This window comes from Halichoerus grypus, chromosome 6 (assembly GCF_964656455.1).
Source record: "Halichoerus grypus chromosome 6, mHalGry1.hap1.1, whole genome shotgun sequence".
Classification (NCBI taxonomy): domain Eukaryota; kingdom Metazoa; phylum Chordata; class Mammalia; order Carnivora; family Phocidae; genus Halichoerus; species Halichoerus grypus.
The window spans coordinates 25,231,542-25,250,342 of record NC_135717.1 but is presented as its reverse complement, the minus strand read 5'-3'; the positions used below and the strand labels follow the sequence as shown (position 1 = coordinate 25,250,342).

The following is an 18,801-nucleotide window of genomic DNA, read 5'->3' as shown; positions in this document are numbered from 1 at the left end:
GTGATCTGTCATGTCAACTTGGTCAGAAATAAAAGTTTGATATATTCATACATAGCTAAGTTTTGGCAGTTTCTTCTATTTAGTTGGTCATTTGTTTTATCCCTGTACTGATACCATAGAGCCTCATCCAGGAAAACATTCTCATAACTCTTAATGTCTACTAAAGCAAGCCTCTCCTTCTTCCTCAACTTCTTTAGAAATATTTTACCTACTCTCGGCTCTCTACTGTCTCATGTACATTTTAGAATCAAATTGTCAAATTCCATGGAAAATGGTTAATGAGTGTCACTAAGTCTGTAGATCAATTTGGGAGAATTAACATATTTATGATATTAAGTCTTTCTATCCTTCCATTTATATCTTCTTTACTGTTTTGTAGAGTTTTTTTTTTTTTAAGATTTTATTTATTTATTTGACAGAGAGATAGCACAAGTAGGCAGAGTGGCAGGCAGAGGGAGAGGGAGAAGCAGGCTCCCCGCTGAGCAGGGAGCCTGATGTGGGGCTCAATCCTAGGACCCTGGGATCATGACCTGAGCTGAAGGCAGATGCTTAACTGACTGAGCCACCCAGGCGCCCTGTTTTGTAGAGTTTTAAGTTTTCTTTTTATACTTCTTTCAGATTTTGTGTGAGATTTATTTTAAGGTTTTTTTTTTTTTTTAAGTGTAACTCTTTTTTTTTTTTTTTAAGATTTTATTTATTTATTTGACAGAGAGAGAGAGATAGCGAGAGCAGGAACACAAGCAGGGGGAGTGGGAGAGGGAGAAGCAGGCTTCCCGCCGAGCAGGGAGCCCGATGTGGGACTTGATCCCAGGACCCTGGGATCATGACCTGAGTTGAAGGCAGACGCTTAACAACTGAGCCACCCAGGTGCCCTATTTTAAGGTATTGACAGCTTAGTTTTTTGCTTTTTTCTCTGAATGCAGTTTTAAAATTGAGGCATAATTTACATACAGTAAGTGTACCTACGTTACATGTATATAGGTCAATGACTTTTGACCCATGTATACACTTGTGTGACCATCACCACAATCAAGATATAGAACATTCTTATCACCCCAAAGAGTTCCCTTGTGCCCCCCAGCAGTCATTCCCCAAGCCATTGGCAATTGCTAAATTATTTGGTGTTGCTAATAGAATACTTTTGCCTTTTTTTTTTTAAAGAACTTTATGTAAATGGAATCATAAAGCATTCATATTTGTGTGTCTGGTTTCTTTTTTTTTTTTTAAGATATTTATTTATTTGACAGAGAGAGAAAGCATAGAAGCAGGGGGAGAGGCAGGGGGAGGGGGAGAAGCAGGCTCCCTACTGAGCAGGGAGCCAGCATGGGGCTCGATTCCAGGACCCTGGGATCATGACCTGAGCCAAAGGCAGACGCTTAACCAACTAAGCCACCCAGGCACCCCTGGTTTCTTTTTTCTTTTTCTTTTTTTAAAGATTCATTTATTTGAGAGAGAGAGAGAGAGAGAACACAAGCAGGGGGAGCGGCAGGCAGAGGGAGAGGGAGAAACAGGCTCCCCGCTGAGCAGAAGACCTGACGTGGGGCTTGATCCCATGACCCTGGAATCCTGACCTAAGCCGAAGGCAGATGCTTAACCGACTGAGCCACCCAGGCGCCCCCTGGTTTCTTTTTTTTTTTTAATTCATTTCTTATTTTATTTTTTAACTTAAATTTTACTTAGTTAACATACAGTGCAATATTGGTTTCTGGAGCAGAATTCAGTGATTCATCACTTACATACAACACCCAATGCTCATCACACGTGCCCTCCTCAGTACCCATCGCCCATCTAGCCCATCCCCGATCCACCTCCCTCCATCAACCCTCAGTTTATTCCCTATCATTTAGAGTCACTTAATGATTCATTTCCCTCTCTTCTTTTTTTCTTCCCCCCCTTCCCTTATGTTCATCTGTTTTCTGTCTTAAATTCCACATATGAGTGAGATCTATGGTATTTGTCTTTCTCTGACTTATTTCACTTAGCATAATACACTCTAGCTCCATCCATGTCATTGCACATGGCAAGATTTCATTTTTTGATGGCTGAGTAATATACCATTATATATACATACCATATATACATACCAAATATACATGTATACATAGATACATAGATGTGATAGATACACACACATACACACACACACACACACACACACACACATACATACATACATACCACATCTTTTTATCCATTCATTAGTCAGTGGACACTTGGGCTCTTTCCATAGTTTGGCTATTGTTGATAATGCTGCTATAAACACTGGGATGCATGTAACCCTTTAAATTTGTATTTTTGTGTCCTTTGGGTAAATACCTAGTAGCACAATTGCTGGATCATAGGGTAGTTCTGTTTTTAACTTTTTGAGGCACCTCTATACTGTTCTCCAGAGTGGCCATACGAGTTTGCATTCCCACCAATAGTGTAAGAGGGTTCCCCTTTCTCCACATCCTCGCCAACACCTGATGTGTCCTGTGTTGTTAATTTTAGCCATTCTGACAGATGTGTGGTATCTCATTGTGGTTTTGATTTGTATTTCCCTGACCAGTGATGTTGAGCATCTTTACATGTGTCTGTTAGCCATCTGGATGTCCTCTTTGGAAAAGTGTCTATTCATGTCTTCTGCCCATTTCTTAACTGGATTGTTTGTTTTTTGGGTGTTGAGTTTGGTAAGTTCTTTATAGATTTTGGATACTAACCCTTCATCACATATATCATTTGCCACTATCTTCTCCCATTCCGTAAGCTGCCTTTTAGTTTTGTTGATAGTTTCCTTCGTTGTGCAGAAGCTTTTTATCTTGATGAAGTCCCAATAGTTCATTTTTGCTTTTGTTTTCCTTTCTGGCATTGTCTAGTAAGAAACTGTTACGGCCGAGTCAAAGAGGTTTCTGCCTGTGTTCTCCTCGAGGATTTTGATGGTTTCCTATCTCACATTGAGGTCTTTCATCCATTTTGAATTTATTTTTGTGTGTGGTGTAAGAAAGTTTCACTCTTTGCATATTGCTGTACAGTTTTCCCAACACCATTTGTTGAAGAGACTGTCTTTTTTCCATTGGAAATTCTTTCCTGCTTTATCGAAGATTAGTTGACCATATAGTTTTGGGTCCATTTCTGGGTTCTCTATTCTGTTCCATTGATTTATTTGTCTGTTTTTGTGCCCGTACCATACTGTCTTGATGACTACAGCTTTTTAACATAGCTTGAAATATGGAATCGTGATGCCTCATTTTGTTTTTCTTTTTCAGGATTGCTTTGGCTATTTAGGGTGTTTGTGGTTCCATACACATTTTAGTATTGTTTGTTCTAGGTCTGTGAAAAATGCTGGTGGTATTTTGATAGGGATACATTAACTGGGTAGTTTGTTTTGGGTAGTATAGACATTTTAACAATGTTCTTCTAATCCATGAGCATGGAATGTTTTTCCATTTCGTTGTGTCCTCTTCAATTTCTTTCATAAGTGTTCTATAGTTTTCAGAGTACAGATCTTTTTCCTCTTTAGTTAGGCTTATTCCTAGGTATCTTATTATTTTTGGTACAATTGCAAATGGGATCGATTCTTTGATTTATTTTTCTGCTGCTTCGTTATTGGTATATAGAAATGCAACAGGTTTGTGGACAATGATTTTGTATCTTGCAACTTTGCTGAATTCATGTATGAGTTCTAGCAATTTTTTGGTGGAGTCTTTCAGGTTTTCTACATAGAGTATTATGTCATCTGCAAGAGAAAGTTTGACTTCTTCCTTGCCAATTTTGATACCTTTTATTTCTGTTTGTTGTCTGATTGCTGAGGCTAAGATAAGATGTCCAGTACTATGTTAAATAGTAATGGTGAGAGTGGACTTCCTTGTCTTATTCCTGACCATGTGGGAAAGGTTGTCAGTTTTACCCCATTGAGGATATTTGCTGTGGATTTTCTGTACATGGCCTTTATGATGTTGAGGTATGTTCCATCTACCCCTACTTTGTTAAGTGTTTTTATCAGGAAAGGATTCTGTATTTGATCAAATGCTTTTTCTGCATCTACTGAGGATCATATGGTTCTTATTCTTTCTTTTATTAATGTGGTGTATCATGTTGATTGATTTTGCAAATATTGAACCATCCCTGCAGCCCAGCAATAAATCCCACTTGATCGTGGTGAATAATTATTTTAATGTACTGTTGAATTTGATTTGCTGGTATTTTATTGAGACTTTTTGCGTCCATGTTCATCAGGGATATTGGCCTATAATTCTCCTTTTTCGTGGGCTCTTTGTCTAGTTTTGGAGTTAAGGTAATGCTGGCTTTGTAGAATGAGTTCAGAAGTTTTCCTTCCATTTCTTTCTTTTTTTTTTTTAACAGTTTGAGGAGAATAGTTATTAACTCTTCTTCAAATGTCTGGTAGAATTCCCCATGGAAACTATCTGGCCCTGGACTTTTGTTTGTTGGGAGATTTTTTTTTTTTTTTTAAAGATTTTATTTATTTATTTGAGAGAGAGAGAATGAGAGACAGAGAGCATGAGAGGGAGGAGGGTCAGAGGGAGAAGCAGACTCCCTGCCGAGCAGGGAGCCCGATGCGGGACTCGATCCCGGGACTCCAGGATCATGACCTGAGCTGAAGGCAGTTGCTTAACCAACTGAGCCACCCAGGCGCCCTGTTGGGAGATTTTTGATTACTGATTCAATTTATTTGCTGGTTATGGGTCCATTCAAATTTTGTTTCTTCCTGTTTCAGTTTTGGTAGTTTGTAGGTTTCTAAGAATTTGTCCATTTCGTCCAGGTTGCCCAGTTTGTTGGCATATAATTTTTCATAGTATTCTCTTATAATTGTTTGTATTTCTGTGGTGTTGGTTATGATCTCTTCTATTTGTGATTTTTCTCTATTTGGGTCCTTTCTCTTTTCTTTTTGATAAGTCTGGCTGGGGTTTATCAATTTTATTAATTCATTCGAAGAACCAGCTCTTGGTTTTGCTAATCCGTTCTACTGGGGTTTTTTGTTTGTTTCTATATCATTTATTTCTGCTCTAATCTTTATTATTTTCCTTCTTCTACTGGCGTTAGGCTTTATTTGCTATTCTTTTTCTAGCTTCTTTAGGTGTAAGATTAGGTTGTGTATTTGAGACTTCTTTTGCTTCTTGAGGTGGGCCTGTATTGCAGTATACTTCCCTCAAGGACTGCCTTTGCTGCATCCCAAAGGTTTTGGACTATTGTGTTTTCATTTACATTCATTTCCATGTATTTTTTAATTTCTTCCTTAATTTCCTGGTTAACCCATTCATTCTTTAGTAGGATGTTCTTTAACCTCCATGTATTTGTGGTCTTTGCAAATTTTTTCTTGTGGTTGACTTCTTAGTTTCTTAGCATTGTGATCAGAAAATAGGTATGGTATGATCTCAATCTTTTTGTACTTGTTGAGGGCTGATTTGTGACTAGTATGTGATCTATTCTGGAGAATGTCCCATGTGCACTCGAAAAGAATGTGTATTCTGCTGCTTTAGGATGAAATGTTCTGAATATATCTGTTAAGTCCATCTGGTGCAGTGTGTCATTCAAAGCCATTGTTTCCTTGAATATTACTATGTTTTAATAAGTTGCTGAGTTCCCTAAATCTACCTTCATGGTCCATCACCTTTCTTTCCCTCTTCTTTTCAACTTCATTATTTTCCATAATTTTATCTTCTGATTCACTGATTCACTCTTCTGTTTCATCCATCTTCATTTTTATGCCCTCCATTTGGAATTGCATCTCAGTTATAACATTTTAAATTTTGGTCTAACTAGATTTTAGTTCTTTTATCTCTGCAGTAAGTGATTCTCTACTGTCTTGTATGTTTTTTTCAAGCCCAGCTAGTATCCTGTTAATTGTTGTTTTAAATTCTAGTTCAGACATCTTACTTATATCATATTGATTAAATTCCTGGCCATGAGTTCTACCTCCTCTTCTTTCTTTTGGGGTGAATTTCTCCATATCATCATTTTGTCCAGAAAAGAAAAGAAAAAAGAAAAAGAAAAAAGAAAACAACAACAACAAACCAAAAACCTAGATCCTGGGTGTGTCTTGGTCTGCTTGTCAAAAGAATCTAGATCCCAAAATAAGAAAGGAAAAAAATAAAATATAATGAAAGTAAACAAAAAAATAGTATATATATATGGTATATATAAAAACAAAAATTTTAAAAATTAATAAATTTTTAAAAAGAATTGAAAAAATAAGAAAATAAATGAAAAATAATAAAGAATAAAAGTACAAAGGAGGCTAGATACTATTTTCCCCTAGAGCTGAAGCTTTGCAGCCCTCTCTGATCAGAAGACTTTGTGTGAGTGAGTTGTTTGTGCTGGTCTTCTGGGGGGGGGGGCCTGTTGCACGATTCTCAGGTGGACTTACTTAGTGGAAATGGGTCTCCAGTTTGCAGGGAGGCAGGGCTTGGTGTAAGCAGCTCTGGACTCCACTAGGTGGTGCTGTTTTGCTCCCTGAAGGCTTTCAGTGATGATGGGCAGGTTAAATATGGCAGCCCCCCTCCCCCTTCCAGTCCCACAGTTGAAAGTTCATGCCCCCAACTCTTCAGTGAGCCCTCACAGAAGAGCAGTCAATCACTCTTGTGTCCCCGGTTTCCATCAGAACCCTGCATTCACCCTGCCTGTGTCTGAGCTTTTTATCTCAGGCATGCAACTGAATTTCAAAACTCCAAATTTTAGGGACTCCTGCAGGTCGGACTGTACTGTTCCTCCCCCACGCTTCTGCTGTTTGCCAGGCCTGTCCCAGGAAAGAGGTCACGGGACCTCGGAGTGATTCGCAGTTTATGGCAAAACAGAGCAGAAAGCCAGCACCTAGACTGGCTGTTCTCAGCCGGCTTCCACACTCCTGTGCCTGGGAACAGTGCAGCACTTAGGTGCCATCTGTTCTTCTTGCGACCCAGAGAATCCTGAGACCACAGTGTCACATGTGAGTTCTGCCCTGCTTCGCCACCTGAGCACCCTTAAGCCAGGCATGTACCCATGGTAGCAGACTTCTAAAAGTTCTGATTTTGTGCTCCACTGCTTATAATACCTTGTGGTAGCCTCCACCGTGGGCTCCCTCCCTGCCGCCGTATCCACAGCTATGTCTCCCCAAATTCAAGCCTCTGCACCTCCTACCTACCAAAAGGTGGCCCCTTTTCTACTTGTGGACTTGCAGTTTTTGTTCTCTCAGACCTCTGATTGATTTCTTAGGTGTTCCAAATGATTTATAGCTATCTAGCTGTATTCGAGGGACGAGACAAGCTTAGGGTGCCCCTGATCCTCTGCCGTCTTAACTCCCTGTCTGGTTTCATTTATTCAGCATAACTGTGTGTTTTGAGACATACCCGGATAGTTGCACACAGCAGTAATTTGTTTTTTTCTTGTTGAGTAGTAGCTTCTTGAAAGCTTTGAGACTCAGAGTTTGATTAGTTTTTCCTCTTTCCTCTCCTCTTGTCTTTTGGACAACTGCTCAGTTTCTACCTTCAGTGATTCCTGAGCACAAATAGTATCAGTGTGTTCTTTTATCCTAAAAAACAGAGCCAATGGCCCTGTGTCCACCCTCCTGCATTCAACTATGCTTCCTCGGACCCTTCCAAGGGATGGTAGCAAGTGGCTGTCCTTAATCATTTCCTGGCATCTCCTTCCATTTAAAAGAGAGAAAAATGCACAAATTCACACCTCCTCGTCCAGTGGGAAATTCTGGCCAGCATGGTCTCTTGGAACTGCTTTTAGGGGTCCCCAGCCTCCTGCACGGGCCTTCGAGGGCTGTAGCTGGCTTGAGTGGCTGTGCCAAGATGGCCCTTCACAGACTTACTTTGTCCTCCAGAACAATCCTCAGAAGACAGAGGCATCAGAACGAGGGGACTTTTACATCACGGGGGACCGAGCCCACAAGGACAAGGATGGCTACTTTTGGTTCACGGGAAGAAATGATGATGTGATCAATTCCTCAAGGTCAAGCTGACTGCTCTGTCCTTCTGTTTTTGAAGCTTCATTGGGGGGGAGGTGGGAAGCAGTCACTTGGAAGGGTTTGTTTTTCTCTTCCAGCTACCGGATTGGGCCCGTTGAAGTGGAAAATGCCCTTGCTGAGCACCCTGCTATTCTGGAGGCTGCTGTGGTCAGCAGCCCAGACCCCATCAGAGGGGAGGTAACTAGTCCAGCCAGGAACATTGCCTCCTGGTTCTATACCTGTTTGCACCCAGCAGAGTATTTCTGAGCCTGCATGTAGTACCGAGGTACTACAAAGTCTGAAATGCCACCATCGGGCACACATTCCTTTTGGTTAAGCATTACCCTCATGTCTTTAGAGACATACTTTTGGGTCAAATGGACCCAGAACTGGGTCCAAAAGAGGTGGACTGTTGGAAAGAGATCTCGGCAGTGGGTGCAGGCTCTGTCATCCAACCTGGCCAATGAAGAGTCCTTTCCCATTTGCAGATGAGGATATAGCAAGCACACCAGACATGGCTGCTGCTGATGGTTCTAACCTGGGAGGAATATCCACCTTAAGGGATGACAAAATAAGTATCCAAAGTGACCCTGATGTATCAGAAGGATGGGCCAAATTTAATAAGCTGACCTTTCTCAGGAGAAATGCAAATTCCTTCCCATGGGTCCCAGAGGAATAGATAGAATGGGAGAAATGAAGCTCATAGGCAGGCCTGTGTGCTTTTCACTGGCTGTAAATCCAACATAATCCTACAGTATAGTGTAGTTACCTTATGAAAGTTAGTACAACATCAGGCAGTGTTCTCAGAAGCACCAGGGCCAGAGGAGTGGGTCTCTAAGTCAGGGCCCTAGACTACTCATAGCTGCATCATCTGGGATTCTTATTTAAAATACAGATTTCTAGACCTCAAATCAGTCTTGCTGAATTAGAGTGAGTGAGGATGCAGCCCAAGGCTTCTTCATTTTGACCAGAAGCCCCTATCCAAGTGATTCTGATGCCAATTAAACTTTGAGGCCAATGATGTAGAATAAGGAAGGTGGGAGCCCTATGTATATTCTGGAGAAATCACACCTGGAAAAGTACACCTAGCTTTGTATACCCCAAATTAGCTGGGGTTGTGACAAATGGCTGTGTGTGGTTAATCTACATATAGTACTCAGAACAGAGCCTGGCACATAGAAAATACTCAATAAATGTTTGGTAGTTTTAACAATCAGAGAGAGCCTTTCCTAATAACCAGATCTATCTGAAAATGAAATGTAGTGAGATGCCCACCTTTAGGAAGCATGCAAAGATGGTGAACCCCCACCTAACAGGATGTTGTTGACAGAGCTGTATGCTGAGGTGGGTAGCAGGCTACTGGCCTTTGAATTCTTCCACTCCTGTCAGAAACCATGTTCTGTTGTACTCCTCGTCCTTGGTGGGAGGCAGCCTGCAAAGAAAGGCTCAGGCAGAAACAACCAAGGTACAGAATGTCCCCTCAGGACAGAGGGCACTGAAGCTGTGCAGCAAAATGTTTGCTGGTTGCAAACACTTGTACATGCAGGCTCAGAAATACACACCTCCCCTTGGAAGTGGTGTGCATTATTCCCAATCCTGCCTATTCAAGCCTCTGCTAGCTAATTTTCCAGTGAGAAAGATTTGGAAGTAATGGACCCTGAGGAGTTTGTGAAGCTCCTTTCTCCACAAAGTATTTGCATCAGAAAAGAAGCTCATTGGCTACTCATGTTGTTATATCAGGAGAGGGGAGCAGTATGGGGAATAGGTAGAATCCTGGAATCATTCCACAAAAGCCAGTGTTTCCAATAGTTGGTCCCGGAATGGAGGCAACAGGGGAAAAAAAATGGTGTTGTCCATTTTGCTGGCTGAGCCAGAGGAGCTGGTAGGACTTTCATGCTTAGGTGGCAAAAGGAAGAAAACGTTGTTATAAAGGGCCTGATTCTTTCTGATTTTGGAGGGTTTGTTTTTGTTTTCTTCTGGCAGGTGGTGAAGGCATTTATTGTCCTTTCTCCAGCTTACTCCTCTCAAGATCCTAAGAAACTAACCCAGGAGCTCCAGGAGCATGTGAAAAGGGTGACCGCTCCATACAAGTACCCCAGGAAGGTAAACATCAGGGGTTCTAGGACTTGATGAGCTGAGAAATCCCCTGAGCACACACTACGTTGGCTCTCAGTCAGGGCCAAGCCCGGGGTGGGGGGTGGGTGATGAAGGTACAAATAACCAAGCTTCTCCTTCAGCCTTTTCTCCCTGTTTCCTCACTGGACCCTCCCCAAACCACATTTTATTCCTACTCTAAGAAGTGACAGACACCGGATTTGGGGGGTGGGAGGGTGGGGGGGATGGTGCTGAATCTCTGCGGGCAAGGTCATGTGCCCCAGACTAGCCATTTTGGTCATTGCCATTTAGAGAAAACTGAGTCATGCAGGCTTTCCAACAAAGTGACAGAGGGTATGAAGTCAGAAGTCTTTCTAGGAAATGATGATTTCAAACTGTTTTTGTTTTATGGTCACTAGGTGGCCTTTGTTTCAGAATTGCCCAAGACGGTTTCTGGAAAGATCCAAAGGAATAAATTGAGAAGCCAAGAGTGGGGGGAGTTGAGAGACAACCCCCGGAAGGCCCGATAGGCCTCTGAAGCTTCTAAGAGGAACTGTTGGGATCACTGGTTAGTCCTTGTTTGGAGCATCATCCCTTCAACCCTATGGACATCAAAGGCTTTCAGTTTCAAATGGGCATCTCCAAAATCGCTGGGAGGAGCCTGGAAGAGAGTGGAAGAATGTCACTAGCCCAGAGTGCACAGCCCCTGCCAGTCTAGCATATGTTTGATGCCTTGACTTCCCCCTCCTCTCTCTGAAGGCAACCTCAGCAGCTGATGCTCTGAAGGACAGGTCACCATAACGTCAGGGCTCCTGTGATCTCATTCACTGCCGGTCATTCAGGGCCGGTGGGGGTGTAACCACTTGATCCTTTTGATAAAACCATTTGATAATCATATCCAGGGCCATGAAAAATTGGTCCTACCCTTTTGCTCAGAAATTCCATCTTTGGTAATCACTACAAAAGACAGGATTTAAGGATATTTACTTGAACATTGTTTAAAACTGTAAAAAAAAAAAAAAGGAAAAAGGAAAAAAAATCAATGTCCAACCAATAGGACAATGATTAAGTTGTAGTAGATTAACTCAATAACATATTATGTGACCTTTAAAAATATGCCTTGGGGCCACCTTGAGCTAAATTAATTTTAAGTCATAATAAAAATAATATATGTGTAGTGGAGAACCATAACTTTGAAAGGTAAAGGAAAAACTATGGGAAAAAAGCCTGAAAGGAAATACTTACGTTAAAAGTATTGAAAATAGTGGATGATAGTTTTCTCCTTTCCTCTGCGTTTCTCTATTTTCCAAGCTTTCTCAGTGAGCATGTGTAACTATTGTAATGAAAAAATTATCTTAAAGAAACAATTCCCCCAAACCACACTCTGCCTCCATCACATCATCCCTCAAAGACTAGTGTATTACGTTGTGACCACAAAATACACAAGGACCCAAAACCACATCTCAGTCCCAGAAACAGAAAGAGGCGGCTCTGGGCCTCTGAGACCAGCCATGCGGAGACGAAGCAGATGGAAACTCAACGTGATCTTCAGTGCTGCTTAGCCAAACCCCAAGATCTCCATTCACCCACCAATCAATATTTATTGAGCACCTACTCAGTGCTGGGCTCTGGGAATGCAACAATAAGCAAAAGCCAACCCAGTCAGCACCTGTATTAATCTGTTTGGACTGACAAAGTACCACAGACTGGGAGGCTTGCTTGCTTGCTTCCTCTCTCTCTCTTTCCTTCCTTCCTTCCTTCCTTCCTTCCTTCCTTCCTTCCTTCCTTCCTTCCTTCCTTCCTTCTTTCCTTCCTTCCTTCTTTCCTTGGTTCTGGACGTTGGAAGTCCAAGATCAAGGTGTCAGCAGGGTTAGTTTAATTCTGAGGCTTCTCTCTTTGGTTTGTAGACGGCTGTCTTCTCCTGTGTCCTCACATGATCTTCCCTCTGTATATGTCTGTCTCCTGATCTCCTCTTCTTATAAGAACACCAGTCAGATTGGATGAGGGCCTGATGACCTCATTGTAACTTAATCACCTCTTTGAAGGATCCGTCTCCAAATACAACCATATTTTGAGGTACTGGGGATTAGGACTTAAGCATATGAATTTGGGGGGACACGATTCAGCCCATGACACTACCCTTGTGGAGTTTACAGTTGAGTGGGGAGGCTGATGTTATTCATCAAAGAGTAAGGCAAATAATGTACCACTGTGATAAATGCCATGAAGGAAAGAATTTAGTTAAAGTTGGACTGACCAAGACTGGGGGGACTCAAGGTAAAAGCACAGCCTTTCATAAGGAAGTCCCTGGTGAACTGGGATTGAAAGAAAAGTGGAAGTAAACTAAGTAAAGAGATTGGGGCCCAGCATTCTGAACAAAGGATACAGCGTGTGCAAAGGCCCTGATGGGGGGAGAAACAGGTTTGTGTTTCTAAGAACAGCACACTCAGCACCAGCTACAGTCAGGCACAGTTCTAAATATTTTAACTCTCAACTATCTTGTTGAACAGGTACTGATGACATTCTCATTTTACAGGTAGAACAAAGGGGTTAAGCAATTTGTAGTTCAGAATGACTGGGTTTAGGAATTTTGTCTTCAATGAGTGCTAGGGAGCCACTGAAGGTTTATGGCAGAGAAATGATCCTTAAAGTTTCAATAGCCCTTAAAAAGAAAAAAAAAAAAACTTCTCAAAATGATTTAGTTGTTCTTTAAGTCTTTTGTCTTTGTGGCCTTCCTGGGCTGAGTAAATTTTCTTTTTTTTTTTTTTTTTAAAGATTTTATTTATTTATTTGACAGAGACACAGTGAGAGAGGGAACACAAGCAGGGGGAGTGGGAGAGGGAGAAGCAGGCTTCCCGCTGAGCAGGGAGCCCGATGTGGGGCTTGATCCCAGGACTCTGGGATCATGACCTGAGCCGAAGGCAGACGCTTAACGACTGAGCCACCCAGGTGCCCCGAGTAAATTTTCTTTATGTTAAAAGTGGAAATTCAGAGGGCTTTGGTATTTAGCCCAGACCCCATAGGCCTGACTCTGAAACCTCTTTAGTGCTCTTGGACTGGGGTTTGGAGTTGTGCATCAGACGCTGCGGGAATTCCTAATGAGCCCCCCAAAATGTCAGTTCCTTGAAAGCCAGGGGCTTGGATGGAAATGCCCCCGGGGGAAGTGGCCCCTGCCATCACCATGTCATTGTGGTTACATTGCTCCCTTCTCTTAGACTTAATCTTAGATGCAAGGCAGATGATCCCTTGCCTCTCCTCCTCTTAGCCCCTGGGCTGAACCTGTCTGTTCTTCTCCAGCTATAATCAGAGCTCCCTACCCTGGCCTTTGTCCAGACTTCAGTCAGCATAAGCCAAGGGTGATGAAGGGTGGGAGTGGGGGTGGGGAGGCCCACCCACCCCCAGCCCTCCCTGTCCACCCTCCCCCAATTTTCCCTCAAGCCCTCTCCCCACTCCACTGATGCACTTGGCCAACCTCCCCACCCCAAGCCAGCTCTCCACAGTTGCCTCAGCCCAGCCCAGCTCAGCTCCAAAAGGAAAAAGGCTGAACTCCCAGCTGCAGCTGAACAGTTGGGAGCCAGGCACTACTAATCCACACTTCCCCACCAGCAGCCCCAGCCCTGGAAGTGCTGACAAGAACTGTTACCATCCCTCTCTTGACAATGTATTCCATGCCTGGCATTGTACTACATGCTCTGCTGAGGTCCTCTCACTCTGTTATTCCCCGCCTTCACTCACTCCCATGCTGCCTTTGGGATTGTGACTCTCTCCACATACCATCTGTGCTATAAATCAACTCACTTTTAAAAGAAAGCATCTTTGCCCTAAGCTATATATATATATATATATATATATATATATATATATATATATGGAATGAGTCTGGAGTTCTGTTCATTTTTTTCCCCCAATGCACACCAAAAGAACCGTGAATGTGAATGCTGCTCAACCAAAATCACCTTGCAAAACCCACGTTGGGGAAAACAGATCCAACCAATTTCTCACTCAAATCCTGAGAAGAAAGTATTAGAATCTCCACTTAACAGTTGGAAAGACTGAAGCTGGGGATGTCTTGCATAGCAGCCCCGCCCTGGGTCTCCATCCCTCTCCAGTCTCTGCCAAGACCCCTGCCCACCTTCTCCAGGTTCCCATCTCTTTCTCCTTCTCACACCCTTCACCCCATTCCTTTTCCTTTTTTGTAGGTTTTTATTTAATTCCAGGTAGTTAACGTGCAGTGTTGTATTCCTTTCAAGTGTACAATATAGTGATTCAACACTTGCATACAGCACCTGGTGCTCATTACCACAAGTGTCCTTCTTAATCCCCATCACCTGTTTAACCCATCCCCCCACCGACCTTCCCTCTGGTAACCATCAATGTGTTCTCTGTAGTTAAGAATGTGTTTCTTGGTTTATTTCTCTCTCTCTTTTTTCCTTTGCTTGTTTTGTTTCTTAAATTCCACATGTGAGTGTAGTCATGTGGTCTTTTCTCTGACTGACTTATTTCACTTAGCATGATACTTTTTAGTTCTAGCTGTGTCCTTGCAAATGGCAAGATTTCATTCGTTTTTATGGAATAATATTCTATTGTATATCTGTACCACATCTTCTTTATCCATTCATCTAGCCATGGACACTTGGGGTGCTTCCATATCTTGGCTATTGTAAACAATGCTGCTATCATACTGCTTTGAATTAGCGTTGTTGTATTCTTTGGGTAAATACCCAGTAGTGTGATTGCTGGTTCCTAAGGTAATTCTATTTTTAATGTTTTGAGGAAACTCCATACTGTTTTCCACAGTGGCTGTACCAGTTTGCATTCCCACCAACAGTGTAGGAAGGTTCCTTTTCCTTTTTCTCCACATCCTCACCAACACCTGTTGTTTCTTGTGTTGCTGATTTTAGCTGTTCTGACTGGTGTGAGGTGGTATCTCATTGCAGTTTTGATTTGCATTTCCCTGATGATAAGTGATGATGAGCATCTTTGCGTGTGTCTGTTGGCCATCTGTGTGTTTTCTTTGGAGAAATGTCTGTTCATGTCTTATGCCCATTTTTAATTGGATTATTTGTTTTTTGGGTTTGATTTGTTTAAGGTATTTACGTATTTTTTATAATAACCCTTTTTTTGATATGTCATTTGCAAATATCTTCTCCCATTCAGTAGGTTCTCTTTTAATTTTGTTGATTGTTTCCTTTGCTGTGCAGAAGCTTTTTATTTTGATGTAATCCCAATAGTTACTTTTGCTTTTGCTTGGGGAGACATATCTAGAAAAAAGTTGCAACAGCTGATGTCAAAGAGGTTACTACCTGTGTTCCCTTCTAGGATTTTTATGGTTTCAGGTTTCACATTTAGGTCTTTAATCCATTTTGAATTTATTTTTGTGTATGGTGTAAGGAAGTGGTCCCTTTGTTCACCCACTTTGCCTCTTCCTGGCCTGAGGGCTCAACAGTACTAAGGCTCAGCTTTTAAGTCATTTCTCTTGCAAAGCTTTCATTGCTGCCCATCATAGGGATCTTTTTGAGGGATCCCAGGATACCCTGCCTAACCATATGGTAGCAGAAATAATGGAGTTGCTGAGTAGGCTGGGCCTGATGGCCTACAGTCAGACAATAGCTTTGTATTTTTTTCCTCCTGCCACTGATATTCAGACCCACTATGTCCACTCTCTCTTCCTCACCCAAAGGGCTGCATGCCCTTGGACATATTCCTTATCATTTTATTCCTTCTCATACCTCATTTTCAGGCATTAAAATGTTTAGTCCAATCTAAATCTAAACTGAAATTCAGCTTAGAGCTGGCTCCTCTTCCCCAGCCCAGCCTCATCCAAGGTGTGTTTGGTGTTTTTTCATACTTCTGCAATCTGTGTTTGTCTTTGTAGTCCTTATTCATTCACTGTAATGTTTACGGAGTACCTACTGTATGCTAGATACAGTTCTAAGTTCTCGAGCTGAATCACCTCCAAAACAGGCAAAGATCTCCTTCCTCGTGCATTTTAGATTCTAATGGAAGAATACGGAGGCAAAAAATAATGAATAAGTAAATTCTGTAATATGTTAGAAAGTGATGAGTTTTCAAGAAAAAGTAATACTGCATAGGGGTCGGGGAGGGAAAAGAGAACCACTTCAGGGGTGGACTGCTCTTTGAAGTAGGTGGTGAAGGTAAGGTTCACTGAGAAGGTGAGAAAAATCTTTGGCAAAGATTTGAAGGAGGAGAGGGGGTTATCCATAGATACCTGGGGGAGAGTGGTCTGAGAAGAAACAGCAGGTGCAGTAATCCTGAGGCAGGGTGTGCCATTGGGCCTGGATGTGGGAGGGTGTGGTAAATGGACAGGACATCAAGCCAGAGAGGACAGGAACGTGTGTGAAGACCATGCAGGAACTTGGATACTGTGGTAAACACTTGGGCATTTCTTTTGCATGATCCGGGATTCACTGGTAGGTACTGAGTAGAGGTGTGACATGATTTGACCTCTGACCTAACCTGAACAGCATCTAAAATGAACATCATCATTTTTCATGTCATTAGCTATCTCGCCTCCAAACTGGGAGAGATCTGTATCAGTCACCTTTGTGACCATCTGAGAACAGCAGTCAGTAAATATCTGTTGACTAATTAGCAAAACCAGATATTTCCAGGGAATATGGTATTCCGTGGCTTATCTAAAGGAACTTGGCTCCAGAACTTCCAAACCAAACAGGTCTGTTGGTTCTTTTGCCCCTATTTCTGGGAGAATGAATTACTTTTTCTTGAGCTTCCTTCAATTTGTGGACCCTAATTACGATTCCAAGACCACAACCCTCATTCCCCAAATCTGCTGCAACCAGGTGATCAATAGGAATGGTCAGTGACTCCCAGACCCTCCATCCATGCAGGTGTGTGGAGTCCAAAGACTGTTCTCCAAGTATCCCATTCTAGCCTTGCTATAATTTGCTGAGTGTTTTACTATATGAGTGCATTTTTTTTTTAAAGATTTTATTTATTTATTTGAGAGAGAGAGAATGAGAGACAGAGAGCATGAGAGGGAGGAGGGTCAGAGGGAGAAGCAGACTCCCTGCTGAGCAGGGAGCCCGATGCGGGACTCGATCCCGGGACTCCAGGATCATGACCTGAGCCGAAGGCAGTCGCTTAACTAACTGAGCCACCCAGGCGCCCTATATGAGTGCATTTTTTAAGAAAAACTTTTACGTATTAATTTTTTGAAACTTTTACGTATTAATTTTTTGAAAAAAAAAAAAATCAGTGTAGCTAGGGCAAAGGCGTGCAAGGGCACCTGGCTCTGGGGGTCCCAAACAGACCAGGTTCAGCCACTCACTGCTGACAAAATCCAAAGGCAGAGAGATGAGTGGTGGTGAATGAGAAAGGAATTTATTTCAGTGAGGCCAACACCGGGAAGACAGCAGACTAGCATCTCAAAGACAGTCTCCAAAGTGTTGAAAATATTTCCAGGCTTATAGAAGGAAAATGTGGGACAAAGTTCAGTGAGTATAGGCAGGGGGGGCAGTAAAGGTCAGGTAGATCATTGCCTTGAAGTCAGTCACGCGTGGTCTTCGTACATCAGGGCAGTCATTATTGCTTGAGGGGGTAGTTTCCGTTCAGTCAGGGGATGCTTTGCCCACAAGGTCTTTTGTCCTAGTTAAAAGGTAAGCTGGAAAGAAGGTTGAAGTCCTCTTTCATAAGTAAAAATTTAATTTGAAGGAGTTAATAATAAAACCCACTTTGATCTGTTTAAGTCAAACTGGCTCCTCTCTCCAGAAGCAACTGAGGTGACCAGTTTCTAGCGCTCCCTACCAGAGGTATCCTAAACAGCTTTATGTGCTGAGTGTTTGATGTGCACCATCAAGTTCAATCCTCACACGTCTAAATGGTCTCCTAGGACTATCCCCATTTTCAAGTAAGAAGATTGAAATTTGGGGCAGGATTAACAACTTCTTCAAGAGCACACAGCTCAGTAGCAGGGGAAGCCAAATTCAAATCCAAACAGACTTCAGGTTCTCAGTCCTTAACCATGAACTTCTATAGCTTCTATATAGCTGTACTGTATAGTCATGGATAAAGAGGTTGCTAACCACTGGAGCTGAAGAACCAGAGGGTATTTTTACAGGGAAGAGGGAGTCACTGGTGCAGGAGAAAGCACAAACAGACTTCAGAAGAGAGCTGTGTAAGGCAGGGAGAGTAGCAATGAACAGGAATGGATGGGATGGGGTAAAGTTGGTACCCCTGCCCTAAACCAGGGAAGTAAATGAAGCAGAGGTGAACAGCTTTGATGTCTCTAATAGGCGTTCAAGAAAGGATGCAACAAGAAGAATAGCTGGTCATTCGGGACTCCTCGTAGACCAGGAGAGAGCCTGAGATTCCTAGGAACCAACCAGGAGGTAAATCCTTATTTCTTGCCACCAGATTCCTTCGAAAAACATCATCTCCCTTTCCCAAGCAGATACAACTATTTCTTCTTTCCTCCTCCTCCTCTTCCTCCTCCTCCTCCTCTTTCATTTTTGGCTGTTTTATTTTTAGCCCTTGGCAACTTGTTTCAAGAAAAAGACGCTGTCATCAACATGAGACACTGGTTCACTGTTAGGAAATTATTAACATTGCAGTTTTCAAATGAGATCTCAGGTACTCCCAGTAAGCAGTTAAGCCTCTGGTAAGTATTTCCTACTGTGATCTGCAGCACATTATCATACACAACTATTTCTTAAAGTCCTTTAACAGAGCCTTAGAGAGGGCCAGCAACTCAGGTACCTAGTTCTGCAGGATTTAGGTCTCTTTGTGCTGGGGTTCTGTTT

The 18,801-nt window shown here is 42.4% G+C and overlaps 1 protein-coding gene across 2 annotated transcripts in view; it reads left to right on the top strand.

Annotated features, from left to right (window-relative positions):
* Window positions 1-11,198, top strand: part of ACSM5 (acyl-CoA synthetase medium chain family member 5) — a 36,040-nt gene extending 24,842 nt beyond the window's left edge. Inside the window, exons 10-13 of one of the 2 annotated variants that reach the window (XM_078074074.1) lie at window positions 7,805-7,932; window positions 8,026-8,125; window positions 9,911-10,030; window positions 10,457-11,198. In XM_078074074.1, the coding sequence (XP_077930200.1) occupies window positions 7,805-7,932; window positions 8,026-8,125; window positions 9,911-10,030; window positions 10,457-10,501 (393 nt within the window). In that variant the 3' untranslated portion in view covers window positions 10,502-11,198. Of the gene's footprint in view, window positions 1-7,804; window positions 7,933-8,025; window positions 8,126-9,910; window positions 10,031-10,440 lie in introns of both variants that reach the window. The other variant, XM_078074073.1, reaches the window with a different exon arrangement.
* Window positions 11,199-18,801: the final 7,603 nt, after the last annotated feature.